At 38.9% G+C, this 12,602-nt stretch overlaps 1 protein-coding gene across 17 annotated transcripts in view; it reads right to left on the bottom strand.

The window, feature by feature from the left end:
• Positions 1-5,759, bottom strand: part of synrg (synergin, gamma) — a 43,254-nt gene extending 37,495 nt beyond the window's left edge. For 8 of the 17 annotated variants that reach the window (XM_034700647.1, XM_034700653.1, XM_034700654.1 and 5 more), the window contains exons 1-2: positions 5,672-5,759; positions 17-57 (exon numbers count right to left, since the gene is read on the bottom strand). In XM_034700647.1, coding sequence (XP_034556538.1) covers positions 17-57; positions 5,672-5,706 — 76 coding nt within the window. In that variant the 5' untranslated portion in view covers positions 5,707-5,759. The remainder of the gene's footprint in view (positions 1-16; positions 58-5,671) is intronic. The other 9 variants (XM_034700657.1, XM_034700662.1, XM_034700663.1 and 6 more) reach the window with 6 other exon arrangements.
• Positions 5,760-12,602: the final 6,843 nt, after the last annotated feature.

Raw genomic sequence — 12,602 nt, 5'->3', positions numbered from 1 at the left:
CTGCAGAGTGACTCACCTTGTTGCGGTCCCAGGCCCCCTCCAACAGGATACATAAAACTGAGGAGAGGAAGAGATGACAGGTCTGTTATGAGGTTGAAAGTGTCAGGACACACTCAATAGTTGAGGACAACTGTGAGTTTTCTGAATGTGATACTGGAGAAGAAGGATTTCATCAGCAGCCTTGAGAAACTAAACTAAATGTGTCTTTTGAAACCTTCTGCACAAGTGACAGACGATCACCGTCAGAGGTCACAAGTGAATAACTTTGTGTTGAATTATTGAACTTTTCTATTAAAAGCTGCTGCTTTCATTACAAGCACCACGTCTGATCTGTAAAAGGGAAAAGTCCTCCTCTGTAAGATTAGAGCAGATATATATACTGACGAGTAGAAAGCAGCAGTTACAGAATCATCACTTTCTGAATAAGATGTCATTTCAGCTCAAACACAACACTAGATTCAAGGTGAATTTCCTCTCTAATTTAAACATCAATACCAAGAAGCAGCTTAAATGATGCAGTTTAGTTTCCACGGGCGTCTTGGTCTCCTTGCTGAGAAACAAGCATTGAAGAAATAATCCGAGGAAGCCTCTAGAAGTCGTCCAAGTCTCTCCTCAGCCGAGCCAACACACACAGGCCTTCAGCTATTTGTCTAATAACTTATTACAACTCACTCCTCCAGGCAGGAGCTGATGACGCAGACACACACACACACACACACACACACACACACACACACAGAGGAAAGAAACAGCCCAGTGTCTGCCTCCCCGTCTGACTCCGAGCATCAAACTAATCCAACGCTTGAGCGACATTATCATACTGATAACTTTAGCAGCAACACAACTGTGCTAACAAAAGGGGAGGCAGGGAGCTCAATGGAACACGGCTCAAGCATTTGCCAAAGCAATTACCAACTCCCCGTGGCAAACAGGGCTTTTTTTTCACCCGAGTTTGACGTGTGAATGCTGAATTCACTTCTGGAGGCTTCTAAAATCCATCATAACAAGGAGTGTGTGTGTTTGTGTACAGTGCTAAATCTGCAAACTAGGGCTTTCCAGTATTAATTAACCCTTTAAGACTATTTAAGTTTACGGAACATGTTGTCAGTCAGTGTGGTCTTATTAAGCTGTATGTTACATGATTTCACAAAGAGTCACATAATCCCTGCAGTTTGTCTCCAATAATATGGCATCCTATGGTCTTATTTGATTAATCTTCCCTTGCCATTTCAGGGTAAAACCTCTAAAAAAAACTCACATTATTCACTTTTTGCTCAGCAGAAAAGTAATGCAACATCTATCTGCTTTAAACCCCTCATACTTTTTGCTCTGGAGGTGGTGGAGACCAAAATCAGAGCTAAAAGAGGAGTGAGAAATGCACCCACAGTCATCAGGTGAACACTAACACTATTCAGAGTGAACACTAACAAGCTTCTAGTCTGTTTGGTGTGTGAACAGGCAGCTGTTAGCTGCATCAAGTTAACTTAAAGCTCCAGTAAGGAGTTTTTCAGGGGTTATGAAACAGATGGAAATCGACAGTGATGACTCTGTACAGCCAACAAAAGCGAACAAGACCATCAGCAAAAAGGTTGACACCTTCTACATTGTGATTCTTAATGAGAGGGGATGGATGTCAAATGCAACAATTTACTGTTTTTAATTTTGCCACAGTATAAACTCACAAAGAGAGATTCATTTGACTATCAAATTAAAGCTAGATGAGATTTTTTTTGTCAGAACTTAACTTTTACATGCACTGGACAAGATAAGCATCCGCGGTATCGTTTTTTCTAAAGTTAATTTTTTATGGCATTTTTGCCTTTAATGGACAGGACAGCCGTAGATAGACAGGAAATGCGGGGAGCAGAGAGTGGGGGAGGACATGCAGTAAAAGTTTGAGGCTGGAATCAAATCTGCGACCTCAGCGATGAGGGCTACAGTCTCAGCACATGGGGCGCTCACCTAGACCACCAGGCCAATGGCGCCCTGGTACTAGGGATGGGCAATGATTTTCGAATAATATTCGTTCACTTTGTAAAAATCTAATATTTTCTCATTTTAACAGTACAATTTTTCATCATAATTACCGGTGCCTGGTTGTAATACGGTATTCCTGCCAGACGATGACTACAGTGTCTTAAAGCTGTTTGCTAACTTCATTAATAAAACAGAAGAAGAAGAATGCTAACTGCATTAAATAGCAAAGAAGAAGAAAAAATTAGCGACAGTTGCAGCGAGTTTCTCCATTTCTGAATCTCACACTACTACACACGTATTTCCAGAGACCGAGCATGGCTGTAAAATGTAAACACACACGCCACACAGAATCACAGAAATGCCGACGTAAAGATTGAGACGGAGGCTGTCAGTGCCCGCTACTAGCAGAACCTCGTCCTGCTGCAGGTTAACGCGACTGCCACACAAAACGGGGGGGGGGGGGGGGGGTGTATTAGAATAATCGTTGAATAGATGCCAATGATCATTGAATAGTATTTTGGCTTGAAATGCCCGTCCCTAGTGTCAAATGCAATGATTTTCGATTTTTCATGGTGATGGGAACCCCAGTTTTTACTTTTTCGTGATTTTTTTGACAGTCAAGATAAAGCAAGATGAGATTTTTATGTCAGAACTTCACTTTCACATGCACTTGACAAGCTCAGTAAAGAGATCTGAGGTATTGCTTCTTCAACAGGGCGCACCAAAAATCAACACAACAAGAGAGTTCCTCACAGGAGCTTTAATAAAATAATACTACAGCAGTGTTGTGCTTATGGCTTGTTTCTGCTGCCCCCATGTGGCCAGAAGAAACAGTTTATGCATATTTAGGAACAACAATGCAAACAAAGACACCTTTGATTCATACATAATGTATTGAACTTGTTTCTTGTAAATGACAGCTAATAGAAGATAAAGGTATTTAATACGGTGATAAAGCTGTACCTTTATGTTTAATTTATATGATTTGGAAAACAATGTGTGTTTATTATTATTAATTTAGAATTATGTAATCTTCAAGCAGAGAAGAGGATGCTGCTGATCTGATAGGACTCAGTTTAAACTTCACGATGCTGCTGCTTGACTCCACGGCTTCAGACTCTCACATCTGCTCCTCCATGTAAGATTTGCAGCTTAAAAGGCTTTTATAGAAGCACGACAGCACTGCAGCCCACCACCATCCTGCAGTGAATGACAGGTCATGGCTGGGCAGATTAACACAGGAGGAGATAAGCAGTAAGAGCAGCTGTGGCCGGGCAGGCTGGTGCCTTGTAAAAAGACTGTAATCATCCAGCAGCTATCATCATCACACTGTTGTTCAAGCTGGGAGACTGACGGCAGGGTCAGGAGTTTCAGACAAAGCCATCATCATCACACAGGAGGGAGAATCTGAAATGATTGGGTCTCACTCTGAAGCTGCTCTTATAGGGGGGGGGGGGGGGGGGGGTATACAGGGGACATCTAATCACTGAAGAGGGAACAGTCCTTGAGGTTTATGGATGAAGTTATTGTAAGACAATGAACACATCATTTCCTTGTCGTTACACCGTTACATCTTAAGACATTTATTCAGTCAAGTGATTGATTGAAGCTCTAATGCTTTCCAGCTTATATTCATTTTTATGTGTTAGTGGGTAAAACAAGCGAGATATTCTCTGGATTAAGACATCATTGCTGGAAAAAAGGCATTGAAACACACTTTAAGGGTTCTGAGACATTGTAGATAGTTTTTTCAACAGCAATGTTTGAAAACTGTGTCTGATCCTCAGGTTCTGGCAGAAGTATTTTCTGATTCCAGTTTCTGATATTAAAGGAGTTGCTGTATTTACAGATGTTCAGATTGGAGTTGATCTGGGCATTTTTTCACTGATCAGGGATCTGAGCTGATCATTTCATCCTGATCATTCCCACCAGCAGTCTTAAACTTTTTTATTTTAATTTAATGTTATTTTAATAGTAATCATACTTGCACCTATTGTACGTCTTTTAAAATGTTCTTTTTTGAACCTATCCTTTGAGATTTTGTAAAGCACTTTGTAACATAGATTTTGAAAAGTGCTCTATAAATAATATACTGTCTTCCATTATGATTCTAATTTTTCAACATTGACACTCTACCCACAATTATAACACCACAATAACACCTTGACAAGGAGGTTATCACAAAGTAAAATGTTCAACAAATAGTATCAGAACAAGACATAATGACGACAGAGACATCGTTAGTAACACTGTAATAAGACTAGTGACATGCATCTTTGTCAACATCCAACTGGGGCCAGTATTTATTCATTAGTGATTTGACCCTGAACACCTGCACAGGCTGCTTCACCTGCCAAGTAGAGTTAGTAAGCTGCCCCACTGCTCCATCTCCTGGTTTAACACTCAAGCACTCTTTTCACATTTTACTTTGACATTATTGTATTATAATGTCTTACAACAACATACAGTGCACTGAAACTGCATTTCCTCCTTTATATTAATTATATTTGGCATGCAAATATGCAACAGAGAGTCTTTAGGCGAGTTAATGGTATGCTTGTGATTTATAACCTTCTGATCAGTTTGATAATTTCATAGAATGTGTAACAAAAAGGGACTGACCCTCTAAATCACTCACAACATAGTTTTTAAAACCACATTTTACCAAGACTATAATAACAGACTTAAGTAACTTTCTTTCAGACATACATAGAGATGATCAAATAAAAGGAAAACTACAATTCCTTCCAGGTCCTCAGATTACATCTACTTTTTCCAACCCACACTCATTCATACAGGCTGGAGAGGCTTTGGTTTCACCTGTCAGATCAGTATCACCTGGCCAGTCGAGATGCTTGTATCCAGAGTGTATTCATTATTAAAGCTGCTTGAGCTCAGTGTATGAAAGAATCATGAGGCTGGTGTTTTTATCTTCTCTGCAAACTATCATCAAACTGCTGATTTACATCACTTTTACACGTGTATCTATTCACTGTCAATACTTCTGGATCATGCAAGTAGTGACTGTGTATGTCTGTGACACATGAAGCACAGACTCCCTATGAGAAGATGAAGCATCAAGTCTCTTTAAGTGATGGCAGGAGATTACATTTTCACTGATTTTGCAGCTCTTTAAAAGATTTACATTGTACATTTAACTCGATTTCTCACATTTACAACAATCGACTAACATTATATCAAAAGCAACCCATTGTAGATGATATACAAGTTGGTAAATCAGATTTTAAAAGGCCCAATATGAACACAATCAGCCGTCAACAGGCCTGTCAGTACAGGTACGAGCTATAATCTCACAATGCTACAGGAGGAATACTGCAACTCCTTTCACTAAACACCGTGTTGAATCAGTGGATACAGTGAGCTGTAGGCACAACAATGATTACAGAAGATATGACATATAAATAGTTTCATTCATAAACCTTGTGTTATTATTTTAGGTCCACTCTGAGCAAACACAGACAAGCAGACACGGCTAGCTAGCTAACGTTAGCTGTGACACCTGACAACCAGCCATCTCATCTCATCACCCAGCGTCGACAACAAAAACAGACACCATTTCCGTCTCAAAGCCCTTTAGGGGAAACTAACATGTTTCCAATCGGCACTCTGAGCCGGATACAGCACACAATGTTTACATGTCAGCAGCAGAGTTGGTTTTAAAAGGCTAAAATACCTGCTGCCTCCCCCAGATCCTGGCCGCAGCGCCATCTTGATAACAGCAGTCACTAGTACAGGGATGACGTCATCCGTGACGGTAGGTAAACACGGGGCGTAGAAACCCTGCGCGCAGTCTCTCAGGCGTAAATGCCCTGCGCACAGTCTCTCAGGCGTAGAAGCCCTGCACGCAGTCTCTCAGGCGAGGCTTATGTTTGTAATCTAATGATATTATGCGTCTACAGAGCCGCAGGCAGCAGTTTCAGGACCGACTGTCTGGGACCCTTGTGTTGTTGCGAGAATTATGGTAAGAGTTGGGGTAAGACCAGGGTAAGACACTGAAAACGGCACGGTTACACACGTCAATGGTTACATTAGACACTACAAATGTCTTCATCAATCATATTTCCTGAAAAGGAGTAGTAACTTACATAAAGTAACAGCTCTATCACTGTATGCAAAGGGCCGATATGGAATGAGCTCGACGATGGGTTAAAAATGTCACATCCTTCAAGAAAAAGCTAAAATTGCAACTTCTGGCAATGTATGATTAATTTACTGATCATATCAATGCACCCAATCTATGTCTGTAACCACAACATTGGGATTGTCTGTTGTGTGTTTGTTGTCTGTTAGTATGTTGTTGTTGTATCTTGCCACTTTATTAATGGTAAATTGGACCCCCTATTAAAAGCTTGAAATAGCTTCCTTGGGGTCACCCCTTTCCACACATCCAACCATTGTGAAAATGTTTACTGAATATAGTACTAATAGTATAGTATAGAATATAGTATAATAATAACATTTGTGATGATGTGTGTGACTAAACTAAACTAAACTAACTAAAGTCTCAGCCTTTTTGCTTAAATCCCTTTTTTTCTTTACATTTGATTTATTGCCTTTTTTCCCTCTCTGACAAGTTATTTCCTTATGGGTAAAATAAAGGCAAAATGAACAGAAACAAGATTCAATATGGGCTTGTGTAGAAACCATACACATACATTAAGGTACCTTAATTAATTGCAACTGCTTTCACATCAATCAAGTATTCCAATACTTGTTGATTTATAGCCTACCTCGACAGTCCAAAGAGGCACTCAAAACCCACAATTCACTCGACAGCTATAGCCTACCATAACTTTTAGAAATTTAGATCACCTCTTAAAAAATGCGAAAATCATAGAATATAATACATTAGAAATTTATCATTGTTCTTGTCACACTTATTTTTATGGCATTGTTTGAAATGCACAGATTAGTTTTTTTTTCTCTGAGGGCTTGGAAACAAAAAAACAGGTGGTCAATCTTTTGAACAGGTGAGACTGATGCTCAATCCATAGAGAAAGGACTGCCTTCAAAGCAGAACACAGGGCTTCCTATTCCCATTCAAAAACGCTATTTGCTGCAAAGACTGTTTCACTCCAGCAGATGTCAGTGTTGCGCTTTTAGTTATTCTACAGACACTGTCCTGGTACTGTTTTTATACAACAAATACAGAATACATTTCAGAAGTGCAAGCAGTGTGGTGACTTGAAACATCTAATTTTGAATAGGAAACATCACGTTAAGGATTTGTTTCTACAAGTTAAAAGAATGAGGTTTAAGTTTCAAAACAATTTTATTACTCATCTTAACATCTTTCCAAAGAGGTTCAAAGTGACAGACACAGTTTCCACCACACAAAAGTCAAGCTAATATGAATTATGGTGCTTTTATAGAGAATACTGCTCACACTAATTATGCCAAGTTTTTAACAACAAAATAAAACCCAGCCTACAAAAAATACTTCTGATACTCTTACTAAATCTTTCATACACACCTTTTTTACTACTGCTATAGACTCACATTTACAATCTTTTGACCCATTATGATTTTTTTTACAGTCCCCATCCTTCTTTATGTTTCTACACTGTTCTGGTTTATATGTTTAAAAGAATCTGACTGCATGTCAAACTTTGCATCAGTATACATTTGCAAAAGTAACTTCGATCATCAACTTGTCCCTTTATATCTTGCTCAATGTTTTTATTGGCTGTGTGAAATCTTCAGGCCTCTGTGCGTCCAAACACAGTGACTCAGATTGCAGATTGCAGTTTCATTGTTACACCAATGACAAGGTGGAGCAACAAGGAGAAGCCTCTGTGTCTTTGTGATGGTGGGTGTTGTTGTGAAAGATTTACAGCTTAATGAGAGTAGTGTAAAGCAGCAGATGACAAGCACCGCTGCCATCCATCACCTGGTCTGCCCTCAGCCTCTCCTGTACCAGAGTCCATATACATGACAGAGGGATGAAAGTAACAGCTCAGGACTCAGAGGAGCTGAAAATTCAATGAAAAAGATGAATATGTGAGATATTCTTAAATTTATTCTTTTATTTTAAAGTATTTCTTCCTTCACAGTCTAAGAGGACAGGACTGCAGCTTTAAGTGGACATTTAAATTAAGCACGTTTACAGTATAGATGGTTGACAGGAGATTTGCTAAAGCATAAACAAATTCCCAATTTCAGGAACTCAGTTCTGCAGATGCACACACATCATTCTGCACAGCAAAGGACAAATATCAAACAAAGTCTCAGTGCTGATCACCTTTGTGGTTGGTCTGTTGATTTGAGCTCATTACAGTTTATTTCTGCTGCTCTTTGTCTTTTCCACTGAGCCTCATTAAAAAGACAACCTGGTCTCGTCAGTCTCCTCAGTTGCCTCTTCTTTCTCTGAGGCCTGTGAGAGTCCAGCAAGGACCCCTGCCTGCTGTGTGGGCCTGCTTTAGCTGGAGGCCAGCCGAGTCAGTCAGTCAGTCAGTCAGTCAGTCAGCCAATCAGTCAGTCCCTTCATTGGGTTCGGATCTGTTCGGCCGTGGGCAGACCCCCAAGAGAGGAGGTGAACATTAACCCAGGTCCCATTCTGGGCATCCCAAAGCCCCTCATAAATCATTAACAGTGTGGCATCAAGAGTCTGACAGCATCAGCATGACAACATCAATCTGTCAGGACTCCTCTGAAGCACAAGCTTTTAACCCTTTTATGTGAATACAGTGAATTCAGACTCTTTTTGTTGTTGATGAATTCAGACTCTCGCTCACACAGGTAAAATTCTTAGAGATCAGCCAACAGGTGCTCTTCTTGCACAGCTACAAACTGCATTTCCTCTTAAGATTCAAATATAAAACAAAGATCAGTGAAGATGTGTCTGGAACCACGAACCATAAGACCATACGCATCTCTGTAACACTTATCACAGTCTGAGTCACTGCAGCGGGTCTATAACACATAAAACAGATGGATGAGATTGATTTTTCATTAATCATTTATTTCTAATCTGTATGAATAGATGATCCTGGATAAAATCAATAATACAATTAATAAATATGTTGATTAAACTTAAAGTCACCTTTATGAATATTTTTCAGTATTTTCTTCTTGTTTCAGATACTTTTTGTTTGACTTATTTATAAACTATAATGTTCAATATGCACTCCTTATTTGAGACCAAGCCATGAACATCTTTGCCCACAAACATTTAACATTTTTTGGTCAGTTTGTTAAAGGTTGTTTGCTTTAATCTGACCATTAAGCTTATTTGATTGAAATATTCATCACAAAAGCTGACTCTTGAAAATTGTGTGTTCCTTCTGTACAAGATGAAGTGATCAATGTTTGTGTTTAAATGTGTTTAAGATTAGAAAAGAAGATAGACATTTAAAGTAGTATTCATCATGAATGTATTAGTTTTACGTAGTTCATTGTATTTTCATTGATTTATCAGGGTTTTTTTTGCACAGTTAAACTTATGTGACTTCTATAAAATAATTTTCTTTGATTTAGTTTTTTGTGCATCCATATCTTCAATTTCAATCTGACATGTATGAATTTATGGTGTTTAATCAACACATGTATAACTGTCACATATTGCACGATATCATAATAAAAGTGTTAACAATTTGTCAGCTAAGATCTTGTTTATGTACAGTAAATCCCCTTGTCTGCTTGGTATTGAAATTAAACATAGAATGTCTGTATCTGCTGTCTTCGATGTTGTTAATGCTTTAGCGCATGTATGGTTTTATTTCTTCTCTTGTATCAATATTTTCCACAGATCTATACATTTTCACACTTACTTTAGTGTTTTAAAAATCTGTTTAATGTCTTTTAACAACTTTCAAAATGTCTGTAAGGCAGCTTCAGACTACCTTCAGTTTGTTATGTGCTCTTATAACAATTGTGCACTAGTTTCAGACTCAAGCAGTGCGCTCTGATGCTCTGGGAACACTATATGTAATAAAATAATAGTCACAGGGAAATAGAGATACTCATCTCTGTTCTCATCTTTCATATTAATAATAAAAAAGTGAATGCTAATGAGCTTTAGATCAAAAGCCCTCCATCTCTTCTCGGGTGTAGCCTCGCTGTCACTGTAGGTGGAGCTGATGGCGACGTACGGTAAAGGCAGTTGATTGTTGCCACGGACACCTGACTGATCTCCATGACTGCTCAGGAGCACAACAGAAGCGTCGTTGATCAGCCTGTCAGAACAGCTCCATACATGTGTATGTATTTCTCCATAGAGAAGTTGGCGTTAACTCTGGTCGCAGTGACCAATTAGCCCTGGCAGAGAGTGGCCTCCTGACCTTTGACCCCTGCTGGGCAGTCCTATCCATTAACCCCTCGGGCCTCAGCTGGAGTTGATGTAGTGTCCTTTCTTCTGGCTCTGCTAAACACACGGGCACATTCACCCCACAGCCTCCACTTTCTGTCTCTCTGCCGCCTCTCCTCTGATCCCCGGGTGTCCACTCGCTCCTCTGGTGACCCCTCTGGTCCTCGACCTCACGGAAACTAATACTCCATCATCACCACACACATGTTCTCCAACTGAGCAACTCAATGCTGCTCATTGGATCTTTATTACTGCATAATCTATCCTTTAATATCTAAGGGCATTATAGTATGGACAAGTAAATATGAAACCTGAATCTTTATTTAAAACATTTTGCTAGAACAATCACTTGGGAGAAATGCTGACACTTCCCTATTAAATAAAAACATATTTGATATCAGGTAGTTCAGAAAGGTACTTTTGCATTTGAGTTGCTTGACAAATCACTTTCTTTTTCCTTTAATGATTTATGTTACCGGGTCTCAGCTTCACTGTTATCCCACCAAATGTGTTAGTCTTAACAGCAGAGGTTAGTCTTTTATGTAATTGATTATTTTTGGATCCACCTTCTAGCATTTTTACTTTTAAATTTACAGTTCTGTTTATTAAACTTTTTTGAAAAAATAAAGAAAACTAAAAGAAAACGCAAATAGGGTCTTTAATTCTTGTATCATCTGTTAATACACTTAACTGAAGCTTGTTCATTTTTCTTTGCAATTATTATGTCCTTTGATAGCTGTAGTTCTGACTGTTGCCATTAAACAGAAGCTACCTTTTATTGTTTGAACGAAGATCATTTAAATTAGGCCTACTGTTAAAATAAGCTACAAAGAATTTATTATATGAGTTTTGAATTGCAAAAATTGTGGATTTATGATCAAAAAAATTGATTTTACTTATGTGTCATCCTTCAGGGAAAATAATCAGTCATTAATTACTCAAATAAGTCCCAACTTTTATGACTTTCTGGGCAATTCATTTTAAATACCCATGATTTGCTCTTCTGTTGGTGTACATTTAATGAACAAGACGATGTAATCAGACATTGGAGGACATGATGTGCATTCTCAAAGAAACAAGGAAAGATAAAGCTGAACATGATAATGCCGATATAGAAAGCAGTAGTACTTGTACTAGTAGCAGTAGGAAACATTATCTAAGAAGCTTTAGTGGGTCTATATTTATGGTTTTATTACAGGAAGTTTTATGACGTGTCCAGTGGTCTTAATGCTGATAAAAAGGTTTGACCTTGGGCTGAGGAAAATAAACAGAAACTAAAACTGAAATGGATTTCTGTTGAATGAGTTTCATACAATAGTTGCAGTAAAAAACATCAATAGCTTCAGCTCCCAATTAGGCATACATTGGAAATAAAGTACTTGGAATAATAAGGTTTTCAATAACAATAAACCTGAGACTATAGTGTTAATTGCTGAGCATATATAACTGTTTTTTGCAGCCAGAAAATTCTTCAGTCTGTTTCTAAAAGCCACTGCTAATGGATCAATCTTGTATTCATACCCTAATTCTCAGCTGAGTTAAATGTCACATTTAGAGAGTTTAGTGTTGTATTTCAAACGCTAACAGATGCTAATGAGCCTCCCAGTATTTCAGTTTCTTTTAGGTAAGAACCCCAAAGAGACTTGGTTAGATCTTTAGAGGCCTCCTGGGTCTGAAAATCAAAGGCCTCATTGAAAACCAAATGGAGCAACATCAGTGGATTACAAGGCTTCCCTCAGCAGGGCTCCACGATGTAAACTGCAGGTCAACACAGCAAGGGTCAGGGCACCAAGACACAATCACAATCCTGTTAGTTCTGTGATGTTTCTATGTATATATGCCACGGCTGTGTTTTTATTTTAAGATTCTGCAATTTTTATTTTGAACATGTATTTAAAGCAGCTCAACTCGATTTGGTTGATTTGTGATAGAAATTTCAATGTTGGTAAATTGCAGCGGAAAAGCAGTTTTCATAAAGATGAAACCTGAAGGATTTAACACGTTAGAAAGGCTCATGATAACTTTTGTTTTGAAGGGCCAATCACCCTGGTTATCTGTAAATAAAATCAATGAAGATTTCCATGGACCTGTGCCTTTAATACACCTTCTTCAGTTAAAACAATCAGCATTAAGCAGCTAGAGAGCCAGATTCTACCATTAAGAGCTGGTAGTTTTGGGGTGCAGGTTTAGCTCAGCAGTTACATCACACACCCCACAGACAGAGCTACAGCACTCAGAGCAGCGGCCCGGGTCCAACCCCCACCCTCGACCCTCTGCAGCCTCTCTATTCTTCCTTCTC

Source organism: Notolabrus celidotus, chromosome 14 (assembly GCF_009762535.1).
Source record: "Notolabrus celidotus isolate fNotCel1 chromosome 14, fNotCel1.pri, whole genome shotgun sequence".
In the NCBI taxonomy this organism is placed as follows: domain Eukaryota; kingdom Metazoa; phylum Chordata; class Actinopteri; order Labriformes; family Labridae; genus Notolabrus; species Notolabrus celidotus.
This window is presented reverse-complemented; position numbering and strand designations above follow the sequence as displayed.